Source organism: Xiphophorus hellerii, chromosome 10 (assembly GCF_003331165.1).
Source record: "Xiphophorus hellerii strain 12219 chromosome 10, Xiphophorus_hellerii-4.1, whole genome shotgun sequence".
Taxonomy (NCBI): domain Eukaryota; kingdom Metazoa; phylum Chordata; class Actinopteri; order Cyprinodontiformes; family Poeciliidae; genus Xiphophorus; species Xiphophorus hellerii.
The window spans coordinates 17,246,739-17,263,493 of record NC_045681.1 but is presented as its reverse complement, the minus strand read 5'-3'; the positions used below and the strand labels follow the sequence as shown (position 1 = coordinate 17,263,493).

Sequence of the window (16,755 nt, the reverse complement as noted above, 5' to 3'; positions counted from 1 at the left end):
GAACACTGGTTCTGTTTTAAGGACTGCTTTGTAGCCTTTAGAGCTGTTTCTACAAAGAAAGATGCTTTACAATTGATGTCTGGCAATGAGCCAGACACTTTGCCAGTATTGGAGAGTGCGTTCTGTCTCTTCTGGAAACACTAAAGAGCTCCTGGTGCTTTCTGCTTCTAGCTGTAACCTCTGTGCTCTCCAGTGTAAAGTCTAACTTGAGTTTGGTGTCTCAGTAAGGCTTTACTCAACAGTTTGGCAATTCTGTTCCGTCGTGACAGGAACTGTTGACATTATGCATTTGTTGATGGTGAAAACTGAAATGTAGAGGAATTCCACAAGGTGTTTCTCTGCAATTTCAATGGTACCATGAACTTGAAGTGTTAAAAAAAGGAGATCCCCCACTCCACAATCAATATGCTGCTACCATTGGCTGTTTTAGTGCTAGTGGTACCGGTGCACTGAAACTTGGACACGGTTGGGTGTGCTTCTGGAAGGGCTTTCCCAAAGCTCTGACCTTAACTCTGCTGAGAATGTATCATTAAAAAGAACTATAAAAACAAAACAGTGAAAGCCCTTAAATAGCATGACATTTCCTGCAGACAATGAATGGATGGAAACTTCTCGAACTGGGTGTTAATTGGCCAATCTAAATGCAGAGTGACGGAATCTGAAGTCGGAGAAACACCTGGAAGACGTTCAGCTGAAATGAGGACAGCTGCTCTGATCTGCTCCCCAGGAAGCTCGTTATCATTCTCCAACAGGGTGGAGCTAAAGAACAGAGCGACTCCCACAGGAAGTGAAGCGCCGCTCAGAGTAAACAGCCACAGAGACTCCAGCACCAAAGCCTGAACCGTCTTCTGCATCGTATCAACACCTCGCCTCTGCTTCTCTCTTTCAACAAACGACGAAGACTCCCAGACCTTCTGATGGAGTATAAGAGAATTATTAACATTGGGTAGGTGGGCCAGACTCAAAACCGACCTATTGTTACCCTGTGTCCAATGAAATTTTTTTTTGCCAAAACTCTTTTCATCCTAGTGACAGAGCTGGATGTCAAGATAAAATGAGGTGACTCTCTGTTTCACAAGGAAGAGTTTTTTTTGTTTGTTTTTTAAGGTTTCTTCATTTGGATGTCATGTTTTTAAGATTAATATTTTTATATTCTCTTTTTATTTTGTAAAACTGGTTTATTTGTCCTCCCAATTCTATTTATTTTACCATGCTAAACTCAGTCTCTGCAATGGCTGATCTGTATGAAGTCCTTTCATACAAATCTTTGATTTTCTTTGCTTAGTTTTGAAACACAAAATCTGCTAAACTTTGAAGACCTTTTAACTTTTCTCACATAAAAAATGTGATTAGAATTTTTAAACTGTGTGGTTTAAAAGCAAAGATAGGTGAAGTTTGTGAGCAAAAGACAAAGTTCAAATGATCAAGTAATAAGTAAAGGAAAAAGAAGTGTTCCTAGTACAGATCCCTGACTGACGATGTCCTTTCTGTTGACATTCACCGATGCTCTGACTCTCTACATGATGAGAGTCCTGTTATTCTGACCTTCAGCGTTCCAGTGGAGTCCTCCAGGGCTGGCAGCAAGCCGCCGCCGTTTCCTGACGCTGACGCCGCTGCAGGAGGCGGAGTCTCCTGTTGCTGACCGTGAGCTGGTCTCTGAAGCGGCAGCAGGCGTAGAGGAAAGGATGGGCAGGAGAGGCGTAGACAGGAACGCCGCCTCCTTTCCCAAGGCAGGTGTGAGAAAAGTCGATTCTCTGTCCAGGGCCCTGCAGAGAAGAGAAAAATACTCACCCCTTAGAGGCTAAAACTAGTTAAACTAACCTAACTAAGAGTTAACATTGTGGTATAACTTCTAAAATGCTAATTGACTGCTCTTGATGTCTACTTTGAGTCACTTAGGCAAGCCAGTTCCATGCAGCCAGGCTTTCTGAAGCTATGGGCATCATGGAAAGGGGTTGCTCTTGGCAAAGCTAACGTCCATTTCTGGGATGGCAGAATTACTGCAGGATGTCCAACGGGGGATTTTAGAGCAAGACCATCTCTTTTACCACTGATGTCCAGTGGAAATGTGCATTCCAAACTCATTCCAGATGCATATTTGAGAAAGAAGATGATAGCCTAACCTGAACCCTGTGAAGAAGTCTCAAGAGTTTAAGACGATTGTAGGAAGAACAGGTCAGCAGTTGCTTTTGAGGCATTCAAAGACGGTGCAGAAACGTTAAAACAGTGCAAGGATCAACCCGTAATCCTTGTGAATCAACTTAACTTTTTGTCAAACTTTTTCAGGACAACAAATCCCCGTTTTAAACTTAGCTTTCACCTGTCCTCCGAAACGACGTAGCTGAGACTCCTCCATGATCCCCTCACCCGCTGCCTCCTTTTATTTTTCCTCCTGAGTATAAAATCCAGCAGCTCAGTCCAGCTCAGCATCTCTGACTGAGTCCATCAGCGACGCGTACGTATATGTCCTCCATTAGAACAGTTGTAACCAGCTGGGGACCGCTGAGTGTTGTCTGAGATGCGAATAAAACTTTTGAGGGTGAGGAAAGGTTTTGTATGGATCCCTAATGAAGCAGAACTAACAGAGGACTGAAGAAACGCTGCTGCTCTCAGGTATTCAGTGCCAAGCAGTGGTGTTACCTTACCTCACTGCTTGTGTGTGCGTGGGTGTGTTAATCAAGGAAATCGAGAATCAAGTGCTTCAGATATCAGAGTTTATGTGGCGAGGCTTTAATGAATGGAAAGTTGAAAGCCGATGCAGTGAGATTAAGAAGTATTGGATTTGGATTTGTTTAGTTTCTACAGTTTTGTCACTATTAAATGTTTCACATGGAAGTATTTTGGCACAAAGCAATTTGGAGTTGAAGTAGGAGAGAAAAATCCTCTAGGAGTTTTGTATTTGTAGATTTTTTTTTTCAGGCTTTCACAAATCCAAAACAGCAGTTACATCTTGTCAAATTATTAAGTACAAGTATACAAATTGCATACTTTAAAACATGTTTGCACTTACAGTTTTGCCTTAAATGATCCAAAACGAGCATAAGGACTTTTTTTTTTTTGGCAGAAAGGTATTGTAACTGTAAAGCTTTGTAACTGTGAAGTGCAAGTTAGGGAGAACTGATTTACTTTCAGAAGAAAATAACCCGAATAAATGCAAAAAAAATAAAAATAAAAAAATAAAACCTTCTTTATTGATGATGATTTATTGGGAGAAAAGCCTGTACAAACCAACATGGCCTCAAGTGAAAATAATCTGACCTTAAATATGCCATTCATGCTCGAAAGCACTCCACTGCAGCTTGAATGAAAACAGTCAGAATGAGTAACTTCCAACAAAATAACACAAAATAATAATCTCCCCGCCTGCGGACCATCTAAAGCACATTCCAGACTCGTGTGTCAGATCTGTCTGAAGACCTCCTCCAGCTCAACTTCAGCGTGTGGCTAATGACCAAACTTCCTCATACTCCATTTCCTCTGCATCTATAAACACCAGTGTTTTCCCCTCGGGCACCCTGCCGCCGCGCAGCTTATCTCTGCCGTTTGTGACGGCCATCACCATGGAGCCAGACGGGTTCGTTACGAACGCTGAGGAACAATGTTCCCACTAGCAGGAGGAGGAGGGAGGAGCACCGTCTACAGCCAGGCTTTGTTCTGGCACGACTGCAACGCTGTTATCAGAACCTGTTGTCTCTGCCGGGGATTGGGCCGAGGTTCTGCCAGAGGAACGTTCCTCTCAGCTCACAGTTCCCGTTATATTTCATATGATGAGACGTGACACTAGAAAGCAGTCTTTTTTGTTTTTAGTTGTTTCTAACATTTTCCAGCATGGAACGAGGAAGAAGAGGGGGATACATTGGACTGACCAATGTAACTGAGGGAGTTATGTAACCGAGAGCAGATTAGTATTTTAGATTACAAACAACAGTAAACTTTCCTATTATTAAAATGAGATGGAAGAACAGGAGCGCAATCAAAAAATAAAAAATTCTGCTGTGAGTTAAAGATTCCCAAAGCTGTTTGGTTCATTATGTGGTTATTTACTGGCAAACTGTTTAGACCCGGAGAGTTGCTCCCGAGCGAGTTCCCTCTTTATGCAAAACTTATTAGTCATCTGTCTGGTTTTCAGCAGGTTTTGGTTTAATTCCCTGACATCAGTCTCCTACAGAGCTGCATAATTGTTTGGCGTGAGGATTTATTCTGGTCAGGAGTGAGTCATTACGCTGGGAAACAGCAGATCCGCAGGAAAACAAATGTTCCCAGAGAGAAGACACTTCACTCTTCAGGCCATGTTAAAGTCAACAGAGGGCCAGAAGAAAACGACATAAAGCCCTCTGCAAGTGAGACCATGCAGACATGTACATCCATAACTGTACATAAATACAAAGAGCAGTTTTCAAATGTTGATTTCATTTAGAAGTAGAAGAAACCAACTCAGTCCAACCTCGCCCTGTGTGAAAAAGTAACAGCCTTCCATGTTAAATCTCTAATTAACTGTGATTGACCACATTTTTAGGGTTGTTTCCACAAGCCACGCCAAACTCTGATCACTGCCAAGCTAGTAGAACCGAGAAACGTCTGTAGCAGAGCCTTCCTGACAACATGAAGCAGGCTGAAAGATCAACACATCTCAGCCCGAGCTAAAGAAATTCAAGAACAGAAGAGAAATCAAGACTCCTCAGGCCCTTTTCGCATCCACATCATAAGTTCCGCATGAACAGGATTAAGTGACTTGAATACTCATACAGATGTGAACTGCCCAAAGATTACTGCAGTGCATTGACGACTCATGCACAACGTTGGCAAAGTAGCCAGAATAAATGCTACAGGCCTAGCATGCCCAGGTTGAGTTTGTTGTCTTTGGTTCAACAATCAGACATCAGCAAAATGGCATCCATAAGTTCCGAGGCTAAAACTGCTGCCGACTAGAAAGAACACAAAACGGCATCTCAAATTTGTCAAAGCATGTCCACGTCCATTTTTGGAAAATGTTCTCTGGACTCATGAGACACAAAAATGATGTTTCCGAAAAGTGTGTGTCTTGTGATGTGTAGTGTAAAACTAACAGCATTTCAGTTTGAGCCGGTGGTGGTAGTGTGACCACATGGCTGGTTGACCTAATTGTCTTCGGTCTTGATGCAAACACCAGGAGTCGAAAGACATCAAGAAAGAAATGTGTAATAATCACAACACATCTCATCCTTTTATTATTTAATAATAATAGTATTGCAATCATAATTGTTTTCCTTATATCCTGCAGTCAAAACCTGAGCTGATACTCTCATTTCCGGAGAAACTGAGTCGTCTTTAGCTGTAAACCAAACATCACACTGTGTGGTTTATGTCATTTATTTCATTGAAGTACTCCAATAAATAAGCTTTTCAATGATATTCTAAATAATTAAGATACACACACACACCCTATAGATTCCATTTCATTCCACAAAAACAGCTGTGACTGTTTTGTTTTTTTTTATATTAAAATAAACTAATCAGCTCGTGTTTTTGTGAAATACAGGATAATGTTTTCATTTGAGATGTGCATAAAAAAAATTCACCTAAATGAAATTATGCCAATTGATGCCAAAATATTTGAATTTTTCTAAATCTACATATTCCATCGTATAAGTTTATTCCAATAAAACGTTATAGATTTAATCTTTTTTTTTTTTTGCCATTTGGGAAGACGTATGATCTACAGGAAACCAAACGAGAACATATCAATGTAGAAACTAAATAAGATATGTATGAAAATGTATAAAATACATAAAATAATTTTAATTAATTTTTTTTTAAATGTGAAACATATAACCAAAATCTCAATCACTTACAGGTTTCTGACCCATTTAGTTGAGATTCTAAATCAAATCCACTCATTTGGACTTTAAAAGTGATGATTTACCTGAGCAGGGTTTCTCCCGGCTCGCTGCAGATGGAGCGCCGGGAGATGGAGGCCGCCGACGACGACGAGGACATAGTCGGCGAGTTGGAGGAGTGGTTGGACGCATGCGAGGACGACAGGGTGGAGCAGGAAGAGGAGGTTTGGGTGCCGTCCAGAGGCCTGGACAGCAGCAGGGAGGACGGCATGCACAGCCATGTCTCCAGGTCCGAGTACTTGGAATAACTCAGCATCTCCAGGACGCTGCAGGAGGACAGAGGCAGACCATCACGGGGTCTTGTTTTAACGCCTGACTTCCACCCCGTTCATAGCTCTTACCTCTCCTCTCCCACTCCTGGGATTTCATCCCTCTCGTCCGCAGCCTGGAAGATGCAGGAGGTCCTGGATTCTCGGGACGACAGCAGAACACAGGGGTTCTCAGAATCCACAGACATCTTCAGCCATTTCTGTGAAAAAAAAAAAAAGGATCTAAATGGCCGACTTGATTCCCACAAATCTAAAGCAAAAACTGAGAAGCAACAGAATTCCCACACTGACCGTTTCCATATATTTAATGGGGTAAGGCAAATATGTTGAGGTTTGTATCAGCATTTGTCAAATTTACAGATAGATTGAGACTGTTTCCTGCAGAATGTTAGCCATTAAAAGATATGCTCTTTTGTTTTTTTTTAAATGTGTCATTCAGTGCTTCTTCGCACCAGTCATTATGTATTACAGACGTGGCTGGAAATATTTCGATGCACAAAAACACAGGACAACCTACTGTGATGATATGCAGCACCAGTAGGTGGTGATGCAAGAAGATTAAAGAGAATGGTACACGAAGAAGACACAGACCGGAGCGGGTAGAAACCTGAGGGTATAATGACTGATGCTGTTAGTAAATAAACCAGATAACTTTAAAAGACTTGGCTTCCTTTATGTACAGCAGTACAAACATTACACCTACGTGACTTAAAACTTTCTACTGTCAAACAAAATAGATATTGGAAAAATCAAGCAAAAATAACCTTGAGTAAAGACAGAAAACTGTTTCACATCAAGAACCAACATTACCCTTTTTGAAAAAGTCTGTTATAATTGGCAGAACGTCTTTTATTACCCTGTGGAGGAATTGTAATCCACTGTAGAGTTGTTTTAATACAGTCAAATTGTACGTTTTTCTGCATGAACGAGGCGGGGTTTTACCCAAAATTGAATGCACACCTTGACTAAGTCACTTGACAATCATTCAGAAGTGATGGAGTCCATTGGGTCATCATTTTGGATTGTCCTCTATAAAGCAAAATTGATGGATCCATCAGTTATGGCTGGTCGTCAAGGTCATGCAAAAGCAGAGGTAGCCCCTGACTATCAATCCACCACCATGTTCGATTTTTGTAATGATTTTTTCTTTTTCTTTTTTTTTTTGCCGAAAAGCTGTGTTGCTTTCACAGCAGATGCAACAGGATGCACACCTTCTGTAACATCTTATTGTTTTTCCTCATTGAGTCATATAATATTTCCCCCAAAGTCTTGGCAACCACGCAGATGTTTTTTGGTAAACGTGAAATGTCTCTGTGTTTTGTGATATGTAAGCCCAATTCATGTCGTCAGATGCTATTCAGGAGGCTTATGAAAATGAAAAGCAAATCAAAGCTTATTTGGATAGCACATTTCAAGGTGATTTACATAAGACAAACAGAAAGTTACAAAGTTTTAGGGAAATGCTTGCTGCTATAGATCTGGGTGAGGCTTAGTGAGCTCAACTTTTGCGGGAACTCACAAGTAATTAATGACTCAGCATTGCATTATAGCATTTAAAACTGCCTTTTGTGTTTACTCAGGTTATGTATGTTTAGCTTAAAACACTCATTTGATTATATAAAACATTTAAGGTAAGAGTCAAACACAAAACCGAGAGATATCTGTGAGAGGGCAAATACATTCTAAGACCTATGAATTAAATTTATAATGGCTTCTACAAACCTGAGCTGCACAGTGACTCACCAACCTTATAAAAAAACAGCCATCAACTAGCAATTAGCAACTAGCAATAGAAGCATTATAAGGGACTGCTTGGACTGATTACCACAAGCTCATAAAATAAAACTCTTGACGTTGAAAACTGTTCAAATTAGTCTCATCACTAGTTTTAAGAGTGGGTGTTCACTCGTCTTCATCAGCCAGGAAAACTACATTTCGACTCCATGCTATGATGCCTTTTTATTCCCAGTTTGCTGGTGACAAGGATAACCTCTGGATGTATGCAAGATAACAGACGGTTGTTTGGGGACGGTAAGCTGCATGACAATAACCGACTGAAGACGCACAGAAGATGGAACGCTTGAACACAGTGTCCTGCAGGTAGTAGGCCTAGTCTTTAGACTTTATTGTTCACAAAGGGGAAATTACTCCCATCACCGAGACAATACCAACAACTAGGTAGACAATAATATACAACAAGAGACAAAACAGGTGTGGCAATGGAGGCTATGCAGCGGCTGTCCTGGAACTTGAATGCATCTCTGAATAATTAAAAAAATTTACGTAGTTATTGAAGTTATTGAATCTATCCCTTGACTATATGTGGTCACCATGGAGACTACAGATGCAACTGGTGGCTCACCATGTCTTAACATCAGGCAGCACTAACATATGCTGACAGGGACAATTGGGTTACCCCTTAAGTTGTCACGTCTATAAATCATTACATAGGATATGAGTAACGTTGGGAAGACCCAACACTTCAGTGAGGAAATCAAAGTACAATTCCGCGACATCTCGGCCTGTCATCCCAGAGACAGGAATGAGACAGTGTGGGCATGTATCTTTGTGAGTCTTTCGGTTCAGATATTTGCCAAAATTCTTCTATCAAACTCCATCCAGTGCTGCTGATGCTGCCTGATGTGCCTACGAGGCACACTGAGTCTGTTGACCTTCAGGCGGTAACTCTACCTGACAACACCATCACTCCACGCTTGGGTCAAAACTACATGCAAATTTCACCATTCCAATCTGCTCATTGGTAGACTTAAACAGGTCTCACAAGACCGTGAAGATTAGCTACAGCTAAAGACAAGCTAACTGACAGCTGACAGTTGAAGCTCATCACTCCTTTATGGGCAGCTTGTTGGAAACTGAAAATCAGCTAGCAGATTACTTGTTGCTTCTTGTTAAAATGTGTTTATATGTTACAGTAATCAGGATTTATTAATAAACTTGTTTATGACAGTCTTTAAACATCTCTACTTACTGTCTCCATGGTGAAAATGCGGTATTTAGCTAAGAGGGAAAAAGTCACTTGACAGGGTGGCGACAGTAGTTGGAGTTTGTCCCACAATCAATTGGTTGCTGGTCCAATTCCATCTTTGTCCTCCTTTGTTGTTGTGCCCTTGGGCAAGACACTTCACCCGCTTTGCTTGTTGGTGGCACGGCAGCCTCACCTCTGTCAGAGTGGCCCAAGGGCAGCTGTGACTACTATCCAGTAGCTTGCCACCATGAGTATGAATGGATAAGTGAATGTAGTAAGAAGTGCTTTGTGGTCCTCTGGACCAAAGCGCTATATGAGTGTAAGCAGTTCATCATTTTATAAGAGAGAGCTGCTGAAACCTGGACAGAGTCCTATGTGCACGTCTAGCCTTTTCGAAGCAGTGGCTGAAGTCGTAAATACGCAGATGACCGTCAACACGTGGCTCATTCCACGGTGAATTAATCTGTGCCTCAACAAACCAATCAGAGACCGAATCTTAGGGTTTCTGACAGCAAACATGAAACTAAGACAGAATTTAACCCACAAGCATGCAGCTGCCACTGTCAACCGAGCTCCAGCTCCACAGCTGCTTCAAGGCACCAAAACCAAACTTTACCGTCTATCCCTTCCTTTCTCTGCAGAAATAAGGTCTCCTCCTCCGCCTCGTCCTTCTACCCTTGTCCTCCACAGAGCAGGAACATCTGCTCAGGCCAGGCTCTGGCCTGGAAACATGTCTTTGTCCCGGCCCGTTTAAAACATCCCAAAAATACAGACGGCCGGGCTGGAGAGGAGCAGAGGGAGCTCACGTTTCACTGTGGTTAACTGAGCGCAGCGAGTCCCACATCTGGAGGGTGTGAGCCTCGCTGCCTATCTGCCTCCCACCCCGCTCCCATTGGACGGCCAGACGTGAGGAAGGAGGGACTGAGGTTTCCTTCTGTTCCAGGGAGGAGGGAGGAGAGAGGGAAGAAAGGATCAAAAGACAAAAAAAGGGGGGACAAAAATAGAGGAAAGGGAGGATAAATCGACAGGAAGAGATGTAGTGTGATTTTGTAAGGTTCATGTCAGGTTTAAATCCTTTTAGACATGGGTAAAAAAAAAAAAAAACACACACACACACCAGTTACACATTAAAACTTTTGAATCAACTGAAGTTTGAAGATTCTTCATACCAGAATGGAAAAGGAGGGTTGACAACAAACAGGAAGGAGGAATAAAAGCCGGAACTGTCAAATTAGACGAACAGAACATTCAGGATGTTTTGGAGAGGGAAAAGAGAGGAAAGAAAGAACGATAGTGATAATGACAGAAAGCAAGAGTTAAGCAATGTTCATTTTAAAAAAAAAATGAAAATTGGTTCTTTGAAGAGTAAAAGCAGAAGAAAAGGGAAGAATGATGAGGGATTTGCCAGAATGATGTGTTCTCTTTTTTTTTACAGTTTACACTGTCGGTGAAAGGTTTGTCTGAAATAAACTAAACTAAACTAAACTAAACTAAATGATCAGATCTGGAGGATAAGTGCAAACAGGAAGGAGGCAGTTTATGAGCTCAGATTATCTGCAGTTTGCACCAGCAACATAAATTATATATATATATATATAAAACTTCTTTTTGTGGCTTTAATGGCAACAATGAAACTTTACAGCATCAAAAAAGCGAGAACACATGGGTTCGTTCAAAATCAATTATTCTTCTGATGAAAAGGAAAGCCACCGAGGCTCTGATCAGACAGAACAGTTAACCGTGTTTATATTCGGCTAATGACACGGCCTCACTGAGATTCAGATGATGAAAGAAGTCGTTCGAGCTGCGAGATTTAGTCATACTGCACGGCATAGCAGTTCCTCTATTTACCAAAGTGTTCTTGAGTAAAATATGAGGTAATTTGTCCAACAACTGAAGCTTTATGCAAGCTGGAGCATTAATACGACAATAATCCCCAAACAAAGGAGCAAATTTGCATCATAAAATTATGAGTACCAAGTCACTGGGAAAAGTGGCAAAGAAGTGGCTCAAACATCAAAATAGTACTCTTGTGTTTGTTTCACTGGGAAAACTCTTATCTTCCTCCTTACTGATGACTCTTTGAAGCTCTGCTAATAAAAACCTTGAAATTCACGAGCTCTATTACTGAATTCAATCAAACATTATTAATAAAGCCCTTTTCAAACAGTCAAGCATAACACAAGTACAGACATTTGGCCTCTAGAAAGGCGCACAATGAAGTTATCAAAATAATAATAAAAAAAAACCAGACCCATAAAAACAAATAGTTATTGATAAGAAACAGAGAAATCAGGGAATGATAAAGAATGGTGGGAACACAATGGTGTGTATTAAACTTGCAATTAAAATAATTAATAATTTCCAAATTAATTTGTATTAACAATAAACATTACAGGAAGTTATTCTGTAAATTTAGATCGATGAATTAATCAAGAGCTAGTCTGCGTTGCATCTTTCATAATTTCAGTAACTTAGCAACAGAATTCTCTGGACTGAGAATACTTAAATCCAAACAAACATTTGAACCTTAGTCAGTTGCCAACAAATAGCAGCTGAGTGGACACTGATGAAACATTTCCCATAATGGACTCTGTCGTGGACTGGCACAACCTGGAGCACTTTTTTGAAACGTATATCTTAACTGTAAGTACAAATGTTGTTGTCCTGTTCACCAGTTAGATGCCAACACACCTGTGCTATGGTCTTAACGTTTAAAGTTGCATTAAAGAGACGGTATTATGCACAAACAAGCAACTATGTTGCCTTCAGTTGTTTGAGAAATGCTGTATATCAAAAAATAACTAACAGACTTAAGAAATTTGAGTTTGTAACCTGACGCTTAAAAATCTTTAAAAAGCTCCTGCTCTTCCTGACACTCCACCTTCAGCACGTCCTCACAACAATGCAACAACATACCATTAACTAATACTATAATTAACTAATTAATTAATGGTATAAGGCCTTGGGTTTGATCAAATCCTACAGGTTCCATTTGTGTTGTTTACTGAGGGTATCTTTAGCGAAGACATGTTGCTGCGCTGTTGTCCCGATGTTCCTTTTTCCGTTTAATTTCTGTGAAACCTTTCTGTTTACATGTCGAGTTACATAAATTGATGCCATCTGTTTAAAAAAATGAAGGAATGATGATGCACTGCAAGGACTTTTGGTCTGAATTTACATCATCGTATGCGTGTTTGTCTTTGAATCCAAACTCAGAGAATCAGACGCAGCTGTAGCGCTGCTTGAAAACTCTTTGGGATTTCTGATTTCTTCCATCATTTTCTGGCTCCAGGACACAAAACAAGAGGAGATTAAAGATGTAATCAAAGAACTCATGATCTGCTTGGAACAGAACAACACAGGTACAAACTAACACATCTGGTACTTGCCAGGGCTTAAAGTGACTTGACATAAAACTGCAGTTTGAGAACAACACAAAGTCTATTCAGTTCAATCAGTTTATTAATATCGTTAATCCCAAAAGCAAAGTGTTTATGTGTCGACTCTTTGAGAATATTTTCTACGGGAAAAGTGTGACAGCATAGCAGTTCCTCTATTTACCAAAGTGTTCTTGAGTAAAAAATGATGTAATTTGTCCAACAACTGAAGCTGTATGCAAGCTGGGTCATTAATAAGACAATAATCCCCAAACAAAGGAGCAAATTTGCATCATAAAAGCTGAAAAAGAGAACCGTTTCAATGGTCCAGTTAAAGACCAGACCTCGACCATGATTAAAATGATGTGGTGGGTCCTTCAGAGAGCTTTTCAGGATCTAATGTCTGCACACCTGATTGAACATAATCAACTTCAAAAATTCCTCCGTAACGATGTGAGAGACTGATAAGTCGAACATCAAAACTCTGCTGAGTTATTTGTTAAAGTTGGCTCTACAAGTCGCTTATTCACTCAGTTTAATTCTGTTTAACAATGCGTTATTATTTCCAAAGGAAAATTAGATGTTGTAATAACTCACATGCTCCAAGTTTCTTCAAAGAGTCAATAGAAATGGTTTTATTCTTGGACATTTAACAGTATGCATTACTGTAGGAGTATTTGAAGAAGCAGCTAACCGAATTCACCCTGTTTGTTGATACTTTGTCATAAAGATTATACTACGGGTTGTTCTTTTATTTTTTTTTAAGGAGGCAGGAACAATCCCCAGAACAAAGCCTATTTTTTCACCTTTCTTTGCATTTAAAATATCAGATGTAACTTTGATTTTCTTAACGTCAAGCTCCATTTTAACTTGATGTTTCTATTATTTCCCAAAACAAACCCGTAGAATTTAAGGAAGTTACAATGACTCCCCGGTTCTCTGAAGCTTTGAGGCCAGATGGTCTGACCTCTGAAAACAGTATTTTTTTTTTCCTTTTTTTGTTTCAGCTGAACATAATACTTTGGATGTCTTGCCAAGCAACAGCACCTTTTCTATTCCCCCTTCAGTTCCAGAAATCCCCGTGGACCTCACATTCAAACCACAGATACAGTAGAGTCCTCTCTTTTCAGTTTTCTGACATTCTCAATCGCAACATCCAGTCGTGAACCCTGTGTTTCGATCTTTCTATGCAGTAACGTCTTGTCTACAGCAAGGCTCGGCTGTAAATTGGACCTAAACTTTATAGCCAGAAACAAGTGGAACTGTGAGTACAACCCAAAGGTGAATGAACTTCAAATGCAACACTTCCAGACTGCTCCTACTGCTGCCAATACATGTAGAGTTTGCTCTTACCTGTTTTTTTCTTCTGTTTATTGTTGTATTTCAGACTTTTCCAGCAATCACCATAAGAATCCGTAAGCCAAGATCCACAGCAAGATTGTTTAGAAACGGGACCCTTGTTTGTGCAGGAGCCAAGAGGTCAGTGCGTGCTCCAGTTCCTGGAACTCAGTGTGCTGGTCTCACTAAAGTGACCCTCTCTTTGTCCGTTTGGGCAGCATTGACGAGTCTCACCGAGCAGCCAGGAAGTTCGCCCGAATAGTGCAAAAGCTCAACTTCCCGGTCCGCCTTCTGAACTTTCAAATCAAGAACATTTTGAGCTGTGGCAAATTCTTCCCAGTTCACTTAGCAGATGTTCGACAGGCATATAATAAAGAGTGCAGGTCAGGACAACTATTTATGAGCAGTAATGTACAGTGTTTGCACTCACATGTGACATTACAGGTCACTCTGTAAGTGTGACCTGCAATGTCCAATATGGCCAACAAAGGGCTGAAATGTTGGCATCACTGTTGAATCTTGAGACTTTGTTGTCAAGCAATACTCAGATGCATTGGAAACATTTTCTTGAGAAGACAATTTTGAAATTCATACTTCTTCATAAAATTCTCCACAGTCTGACAAAGGCGATAAAAGACTTGCGGGTAACACATGGTCCCATCCCACATTGGATAATGTTCAGCCATGAGTCTTGGTTTTGACTATCATGTTGCACCTATGGACTTAGATGAAAGAATACACATTCATTTCCCAACAAATAAAGACAGATTTCTCAACATTTGTCCAGCAATGATCATGTGAAACGTTTAAAAACGTAATTCTCAAATTCTTTGCAAAGTAGCACAATGACAATTGTTTTCACCATTACCTGACCCAGGACTTTTTAAAACATTTAAATCAATCAAATCACCATTTAAAGGGAGTTTTATCCAATTTTCGTTTCCAATAACTGAGCAGTGTTTGGTGACTGCACTGATTCTGCTCGACAACGCTGGGTCCCCAGTAACTTTCTCTCGTTTTGTGTCGTGATCACTCTTTACAGCTACCACCCGGAGCTGTTTCCAAGTCTCTTTTTTCGGGGGGTTCCTGGAATCACTGCCACCATCTCTCCAAATGGGTATGTAATTCTAAATGGTAAGTTCCATCCAACTGTGTATCAATCACATTCCAGTTACTTCTGCAAATCACTGATCACTGATTCCATCAAGAGTGAAGCATAGCTCTTTGTTCCTCAAAGTCTCTTCAAATTCTGCGAAGTTCTGAAATAACATTTGTAGGTATTATTGAGATTCTCGTTAACATACGTCTAATCTTTGACTGGAAGTTCTGAAAATGAGCAATTTTATAGGTTTAACTGGTTCTCACATTGGTCTATAGGGGTCATCAAGATTGTTAAATGTGTTTCAGCTCATAAAGTCCCATCATCATACAAAAAGGGAAGAGGAAGAAAGCCAATTGTTTAGAATGAAGATAGGCTGTATAGTTTAGGCTGTGATTAGGGTTTGTGTGGTGCAGCAGGTGTGGTCTGAAATTTTGTATGGTTAATGTGTTAACAAGGGGGATTTTGTGCAACGTCAATAGCAAACGTTCCTGGAGCAACTGATTTGACTTTTCAGAGTCTTAAACATGTTTACTTGACGCAGAATATTGGGTTCTGTTGAAGTTGGGTGTTCTTATTGGTCTGTTTGGTTCAGCAGAAAAACGTTTTTAATTTTCTTTAACCCTATTGAGTGCTCTGATAGCACATTTCCTAGAATAGTGTTGGTTCTACAAGTGATCAGTCTCTGAGAAAAAAAACAGTTATTGGTTATTTTTCTGAGTATTTTATTTTATTTTGAGCCTGTTAGGACATTTTGTAGCATCGTATTAGACGTTCGACTATTCCAGTAGCTGTACGGCTAAATCTGGAGGTTTTACTGTATTTTTCTTCTGATTCTGGTGGTTTCACAATGACCTCTCAGGTCCTGTAATTATTTCTTGTGGAAACTCCACGAAAACCTAAAATAGGCCCCGACTTCCTTTGAAAATGGGCTGAGGACGTTTTCAAACGTTCTTTACTTATTCTCTTACTCTTGTGCGCCACTACTCTTTTTCTAGTTCTTTTCTGGGTTCCTCGGTTGTCGCTCCCAATTTCATGGCACCCTGGAGCCTCATGAGAGACACATTTTGGAAAATCTATTTTTTGATGTATTAAAGTTATTGGTTGGTCTAGATCACCAGCATTGCTTATGTTTAGGGGATTCCTAGAGAGCCTTACACGATTCTGTTTTGATTTCCAGGACCTCGAAGTACTGAAGAGATCCATAAAGCATCAGAAGCCATCTCCCTGATCCTGAGACCCTTCAGGAAGCAGTGAAAACTAGAGCTGCTCTATTTTAAACTGCCTGTGAAATACAAACAATTTTGAATAAAACGATAAATCTCATTAAATTGTTTAAAGAGAAAGTTTGGGCTGTATTTGTCAGACTGGTTATTGCTGTTCCTCAAAGTACCACTAGATGTCATTGTGGTTCAGTGTAAACTTAGGTTCTGTTTTAGTTCTTGTGGAAGCTGATGTTAATCTGCCACAGTTTGATTGGGTTTCAAAGCAATTTTGATAACAATAATGAGAATCATGGACAAAGACTCAAATACTGAGAGTTTTAGCTCAAGAAACAACTTTCCGCACACATGTTTAGTTAGTCCCAAGTGTTACAGCAAACAGTAGCCTTTAGGTGGAATTGATTTGGAGAAATCAACACTGAAATATTTTTATATTATCCAAATTTTTTAGTCTGTCTAGTGACAGACTGTTCAGTGTTGTCAGTGTTGGAAGTGGGAGAGTTTTCCCAGAACCACAGAGACAAAGATTGGAAATGCGATTAAAAACAAACAAAAAAACCCCACCTGAAACATATCTGTAGAGC

The 16,755-nt window shown here is 40.2% G+C and overlaps 2 protein-coding genes across 4 annotated transcripts in view; one reads left to right on the top strand and one right to left on the bottom strand.

Annotated features, from left to right (window-relative positions):
* ankfn1a (ankyrin repeat and fibronectin type III domain containing 1a) overlaps window positions 1-9,958 on the bottom strand; it is an 83,019-nt gene extending 73,061 nt beyond the window's left edge. The window contains exons 1-4 of one of the 3 annotated variants that reach the window (XM_032574782.1): window positions 9,748-9,958; window positions 6,218-6,345; window positions 5,903-6,142; window positions 1,546-1,766 (exon numbers count right to left, since the gene is read on the bottom strand). In XM_032574782.1, coding sequence (XP_032430673.1) covers window positions 1,546-1,766; window positions 5,903-6,142; window positions 6,218-6,333 — 577 coding nt within the window. In that variant the 5' untranslated portion in view covers window positions 6,334-6,345; window positions 9,748-9,958. Of the gene's footprint in view, window positions 1-1,545; window positions 1,767-5,902; window positions 6,143-6,217; window positions 6,346-9,134; window positions 9,700-9,747 lie in introns of those variants that run through there. The other 2 variants (XM_032574781.1, XM_032574780.1) reach the window with 2 other exon arrangements.
* Window positions 9,959-11,717: 1,759 nt separating this feature from the next.
* LOC116727345 (TATA-box-binding protein-like) lies at window positions 11,718-16,306 on the top strand. Its single transcript, XM_032574729.1, has 8 exons — window positions 11,718-11,764; window positions 12,351-12,496; window positions 13,519-13,621; window positions 13,705-13,792; window positions 13,899-13,990; window positions 14,068-14,232; window positions 14,892-14,983; window positions 16,129-16,306. Exons 1-8 carry the CDS (start codon window positions 11,718-11,720, stop codon window positions 16,203-16,205), a joined length of 810 nt encoding a protein of 269 aa, XP_032430620.1. The 3' UTR covers window positions 16,206-16,306.
* Window positions 16,307-16,755: the final 449 nt, after the last annotated feature.